Source organism: Crocuta crocuta, unplaced genomic scaffold (genome assembly GCF_008692635.1).
Source record: "Crocuta crocuta isolate KB4526 unplaced genomic scaffold, BGI_CrCroc_1.0 scaffold179, whole genome shotgun sequence".
NCBI classification, from domain to species: Eukaryota; Metazoa; Chordata; class Mammalia; order Carnivora; family Hyaenidae; genus Crocuta; species Crocuta crocuta.
In genome coordinates this window covers 4,131,872-4,138,228 of record NW_027551568.1, presented here as the reverse complement: position 1 = coordinate 4,138,228, position 6,357 = coordinate 4,131,872, and the positions used below count along the sequence as shown (strand labels likewise).

Sequence of the window (6,357 nt, the reverse complement as noted above, 5' to 3'; positions counted from 1 at the left end):
CATGTGATGGCCTGTTTCCTTTATGCTGGTGATGGGGAGGATGGATGGTGGGCAGAGGGCGGAGACATCCTGAAGATGGGAACGAACAAAAGAATTTGCCGGAAGCAGTGGGACAGTAGCTGCAGTGTCTGACTGAGCCTGGGTCCCTGGCAAAAGCACGGGTCTTTAGCTCCGCCCCCAGCCTTGGTGAGAGGGTGTGGCCGTGCAGGCGGGGGGCGGGGGAGGGGGGCCTGTCAGGCAGAATGCAGAGGACTTGGGGTTGCCTGGGTCAGGTTAGTGGTCTTTCTTACTTGTCCAACCTCAAACTCAAATCAGAGCAAAGTTTGTTTTTTTTTTTCAATGTTTATTTTTGAGACAGGACAAGCATGGGAGGGATGGAGAGAGAGAGGGAGACACAGAAGTAAAAGCAGGCTCCAGGCTCTAAGCTGTCAGCACAGAGCCTGACAGGGGGTTCAAACCCACAAATCGTGAGATCGTGACCTGAGCCAAAGTCGGACAGTTAGCCGACTGAGCTACCCAGGTGCCCCCAGAGCAAAATTTAAAGGCATTTTAGAAACCGGGAATCCAACAGTAAGGTTCTGGAAAATGGAAAACATAGACAGAATCTAGAAATGGAACCGGCGTTTAGGGGACTGGTGTGACAGGCATTCTGATGGGGCCTTGGATGTACATCATCCTGGTTGAGCCTCGAGAAACTTGAGGGGGAAAGTGTGGTCTCAGGGTCATGGGTGAGGCAGCACACACGTCCTGCTGCCCGGTGAGTGTGTGGCAGGGTGTGACTTCAGACGGACGCGGGAGCCCATTACCTCTGGGAAGTAGGGGTTACTGCAGTGTAAACCCCGGCAGGACAGGGCCCTGGCTCTCTGCCGGTCTCACCTGGGCCAGGTGTGCTCACGACCGTGCTCATGACCATGCTCACGACTGGTGGTTGAGCCACTGGTGAAGCAGGGTGCGTGGTCCTATGCTTCACCAGTCTCCAGATTCGGAGGGCTGCCACTTGAATTTGAGCGTGCTCTTACCCTGCGGGGGGCGGGGGCTTTTCACCTGCTCATGGGCCCCTGGGCCGTGCCTATAAGCGGTGCGGTTAGGAGTTTGGTGGGAGTGGTAGCAGTTTTTGCACCTGCAGCACGTTCTTCATCACAGCCGTCCCTAACATAGTCTGATTTACTCTGTTTCTTCAGACACCAAGGTCTCAGGTAGCCCTGAGTGCCCTCGCGGGAATGGCATGCTAGTGAGCCCTCTAACAGCCCCTGCCGTGCTGGGGAGAACACGCAGAATTTCTGCTCAGCGCCACACCAACACTGACCAGCAGCTGCCGCCAGACGACAGGGGGCGCTGCTGCTTTTCGGGCCCCTTCCGTTCCTCACAGTCCCAGCCCAGCGATCTGATGATTACCTTTTTTTTTTTTAAACATTTATTTATCTTTGAAAGACGGAGCACAAGCAGGGGAGGGGCAGAGAGGGGGATACAGAATCCAAAGCAGGCTCCAGCGCAGAGCCTGACACAGGGCTCGAACCCACAGACTGGGAGATTATGACCTGAGCTGAAGTTGGAGGCTGAACCAACTGAGCCCCCTGGGCGCCCCTGATGATTACTTTTAATCTAAGTAGGATTCTGCGCGGTTCAGGGAGAGAGGACAGAGCAGGGGGGTGGAGCCTGCTTTCTTCCGTGTTCAGGAGTGAGCTCACTGTTGCATTGCCATGTGGATGTAAGAGCAAATGCATGTACTTCTCAGCTGCCTGCCTGTCCAGAGCAACTGACCTTCACAGATGTGTGGAGGTAATTTCCAAGACAAAGCAGAAAACAGAAATACCGTCTGGTCACTAGTTATGACAGTGGTTGCGTGTAGAACGAACATTAAATGGCTGGCCGTCGTAGGGACCCGAGCGAAGTCGCGGAGCGATCCCGAGAGGCTCGGCCCTCGGCCCTGGAGGCTGGCGCTCGGTTTAGAAACACGGTGACATCGGCTCACTGGAGAGAACGGCATGCAGGCAGCGAGTCAGCTGACAGCGGTGTTAGGTTCGTGGTCTGGAGGAAATGCAGTAAAACAGCCCTGGTCCTCACACCTTGACCGTGATGGTAAGCAGCGTCTTGCCAATGGAGCTGTGTGCTCAGAGCTGTGTTTATGACTAACATCTGCCATGGGTTTCGGGGTGTTTCTAAGGGAAGGGCAGCTCTTCCGCGGCCCTCTCCCGGTCGCCTTCTGTCCGTCCCCCTGCTAACAGCTGTGGTATGTCGGGGATAGGGTGGGCCTGGCAGCGTCTCCTGGTAACCGTTTTCACTGCGCTCTGCTCCTTGCCGTTCAGGCGGGAGCCGCGCGGTTTCTTGTTGAGGATTTCTGTGATACTTGTGCTGAGTCATTTTGAGTTCGGTGAATGGGGAGCGGTTCTATTTTTAGCCCCTCCAGGCCCCATGAGGGCGGTGGGGGGAGCGGAGGCCATGCACCTGTCCGGGCGGCACCCACCGAGGAGACAGTCCGTTCCGGTTTAAACAGGACCTTCGACCGCAGAGTGAAGGTCCCCGGGACTACGTTTTCTCTCTTCAGACCCCAGAAAGGACTTTCCTTCCTTTCTGCTTAAAGTTTCAAAGCCTCCGTGGCAAACGAGTACTCGTTTGTGCCTGTTTCCAGCACCTGTCGTTCTGTGCACTTCGGCTATTGTCGTCTCCCTCCCGATCTCAGGCTCTCCTGTGCCCTGCTCGTGACCTTTAAGAGAAGACAGAGCCCTCACCCTCGCTCAGGGCCGCGGTGTGCTCTCTGCCCTGCTCTTTGCTGCGGTCATCTGTGTTCGCTTCAGAAAAGAACAAAATTGCCTTGTTTTCTCTAGACCAGGAGCTCCTGGAAGAGCTGCGTACGATGTTTGTGATTTTCTTTCCCCTTGATAATGAGTCTGGTATAGAACCTCCTCACGCAGATATCGGATATTGTTTTCCCTGGCGACCATTAGCCGCATGATGAGGGCTCAAGGCCGAACCCCCACAAAGGCCGGCCACTCCGGGAGGCAGATTTATAGTTTCACATCTTCCCAGTAGGGGCCGCTGCATGTGCTTGATTAGTAAAATAGGTACATTAGATTGGATCGGCAAACCTGTTGTTTTTCGACTCTTGTGTCATTTCAGTATTGGTGACGTAGTTCATTTGGTACATGAAAGAGTTGGAAGACCCTTATGTTAAAACAAAGGTGTACAAGTACCGGATTCTTGGTACGTGCAGGAGACTAACGTGTGTGTTTGTTCCCACGCAGAGCTCTGGTATCGAGACTTTGGTGGAGGAGCTTTGCTCCAGGCTGAAGGACCTTCAAAGCAAGCAAGGTGAGCGCACAGCCTCCGGGGTGCCCTGCACACTCATTAGGCCGTTCGCACAGCGGTGCCGCGGGCACCCAGGGGGTGGATCGAGAGCATTTGGGGTTGGCCAGAGACAGACAAGGGCAAGAAAGTGTGTTCAGTGCGTCTCCGTGGTGGCAGCATGCGCGTCTTTGGCTCTTAGTGGCTCTGGGTCACCCTTAGCGGCCCTTATAGACAGGCCCCTGCTCTGAGATGCATCACTTAGTCCACAGGCGCCCTCACAGTGGGGGGATGTACAGGCTCATCTTCACATCAAAACCCAGGGATGGGGAGCGACGTTTCCTCTTTGCCATCCTTGTCCCCGCAATTATCTGCCGTTGACATCAAGGCCTCCCAAGGTGTTGACAGTGATTATTTCAGATTTGAAAGGAAGTTCTGCCTTGACTCTTGGATTGTTCCAGAAAGGCAGTCTTTGAAGCTCATTAAAGTTGTTTTGCTTCGTGAATCCCCACAGCTTCTTGGGCCAACTTTCCAGCAGGCCCTTGGAGTGAAAGCTGCATATTAAGGTTGAGGGTCATGGTTTTCTGTGTCCTCTTCCTGGCCGTTCTGATGTCCGGTGACCCTTGAGCCTTCCTCTGAGGGGCACAGTTGATTTGTTTCTAACCTAAGGCAGTAGGTACCATGAGCTAAGCTGAGACTGTAGCCCTTTGCTTCGATTTTACTCGAAACCCAGCCCGTGCTCACGCCGGATGTTGGGACAGAGAGCTGATTGTAATGGGTTTTCTTAACAGATTCTTATCCGTTGAGAGGAGTCAGTACAAAGTCCGCGCGTGGGGGATTTAGTGAGAAAGTACTGTTGGGCTCGAAATAGAAGTTCCCCCTCCTGCTGCTGGAATTAACAGGGGCCTCAGTGTGTCAGTCAGATGCCTCGAGAGCCCTCAGTCAGTGACGAGGTGGACAGCTCTCCCCTCAGCCCGCCGCCAGCCTGGCTGAGCTAGAGAGTTCCCTCTGGTGCTGTGAAGAAGTAGATCTTTATTAGAAAGACAAACGGGTATAGAGTTCTTTTCAAGCCTATATAAATTCTGATTAAAGTTATTTGAGAAACTTAAAGAAAAAAAAAGGAGCATTTATTAACTAGATATACGACAAATCTTTCTGAATTTTTGTTTCATAACAGAAGAGAAGATTCACAAAAAGTTAGAGGGGTCTCCCTCTCCCGAGGCAGAATTATCCCCTACAGCAAAGGATCAAGTGGAAATGTATGTAAGATTGTATTCAGTCATGAAATGTGCCTTGTTGAAACTCAGACTAACAACTGCTGTGTGCTTTACAGTTCTGATTCGTTGCTCTGTATTCAGTCTCCCATTTTGTAATTCAGGAAACACGTGTTGAGCACTTTACTGTGTGCGTGACACGGAGAATTCAGAGGTGAACGAGACAGTCCTGTCCTTGTCATACGTGTTGAATCAGGACTTGTGCACCGAGCGAGCGAGTGGAACACGGCTGTCACTGACCGTCCGCCCGTGTGCCGTCACGCCAGTCCCCGGAGACGGCCATGGGAACGCGGGCGCGTCCTTGCTCTGCACGCAGGGAAGCCGGGGTTCCGCTGCTGCCGCCAGAGAAACGGGGGCCGGTCATTGACTTGTCCAGCTTGTTTCCGGAAGGTGCCCCAAGTCCTTTGTTTGTAGGTGGTTGTTTGAATCGGCTGCTTCAAAAGCAGAACTTGCTTATTATACAATTTATTTGAATCTTCTGAACTTGTAGAACTTCAGGTGAAAATCACTTTTACTGGTTGGTGTGGCCCCCGTGAGCCACGTGTGGCCGTTTAGCACTTGAAATGTGGCCACTTCAAGTTGAGATCTGCTGTAAATACAGAATTCTCAGATGTCAAAGACTTGGTATCAAAAAGAATGTAAAAGATTTCATTAATATTTTAAAATACCCATTATATGTTACAAGGAAACATTACGGGTATATTTGGTTCAGGAACCTGTATTACTGGATTCCGTTTCACCTGTGTTTTCTTGCACTTTTAATGTGACTCCCGGGCTGTTAAAAATTATGTGTGAGGCTCACAATGCATTTCCATGAGGTAGCTCCGGTAGAGGCCGGAAAGGAGAATTAAGTATAGGCCCTTTGAAAACATGGCCTTTTCTCACCCGTGTGTGACCTTCACTGTTGCCCCCCAGGATACAGTGCCCCCCAGGCCGCCCGACTCTACTTGCTGGCGTTGGCGATCTGTCTCGCTCTGCAGTCGCCCTGGCTCCCAGCTTCTTAGCAGAGTGGAGAGTCGTCTTCTACTCCTCGGGCCCTCTAGAAGCCGGCTCCGTGACCCTCCCCCTGCATTTCCAGCATGTGCACACAGGCTCCCGTGCCTCACACGTAGGGCTCCCCAGACAGTGACATTTCTGGAACATCAGGGCTCTGCTGTGTCCACTTTTCCCAGTGGCTCTAGGCTGCGCCAGTAACCTCTTTCCCAAACACTCGAGCGCCCTCCCTGCTCCGTGCCGTATCTGACTCACTGCCCGGCCTGTCTCCTGAGGGAAGAACAATGGTGACAGCAGTCACGTAACAGTCCAGCTCCTCTCGTACATCAGTCCCCTCCCTCCTCACAGCTCTGGGAGGTAGGTCACGGTGTTGCCTGCGTGTCCTGGGCCGTGGAGAGGGTCTGTCACATGCCCGAGGTCACACAGCTAGTCAGACCAGGGGGTTCCCCCTCCTCCCCGTGCTCCCAGCGGCCTCGTGAGGGAAGTCCTGCGGTCACCGTTTTACAGCTGAGAACGTGGCCGGGACATCAGATGATGAGCTTCAGGGCACAAGCATAGTGAGTGACGTGAGCTGAGATGCAAATGCAGATACTTCTTATCAAGAGCCGACATTCTTTCCACTGCACCGTACTTGTCCTTTGTTGACTTCTCAATTAAAACTTTGAAGATAAAAACCATCATCTTCCCTAGTTTCTAAATATTCTTAGAGTGCTCCTCTCTGTGCCGAGCATAAAGGTGCTCGAGATATGGGACTCCATGTAAAGCACATTTCTCTGCGTTACTCATTTTTTTAAAGTTCATGGTTTGT

The 6,357-nt window shown here is 52.5% G+C and overlaps 1 protein-coding gene across 2 annotated transcripts in view; it reads left to right on the top strand.

Annotated features, from left to right (window-relative positions):
- KIAA0232 (KIAA0232 ortholog) overlaps positions 1-6,357 on the top strand; it is a 48,841-nt gene that overhangs the window by 25,803 nt on the left and 16,681 nt on the right. For both annotated transcript variants that reach the window (XM_077750540.1, XM_077750541.1), the window contains exons 3-4: positions 3,243-3,309; positions 4,460-4,541. In XM_077750540.1, coding sequence (XP_077606666.1) covers positions 3,243-3,309; positions 4,460-4,541 — 149 coding nt within the window. The remainder of the gene's footprint in view (positions 1-3,242; positions 3,310-4,459; positions 4,542-6,357) is intronic.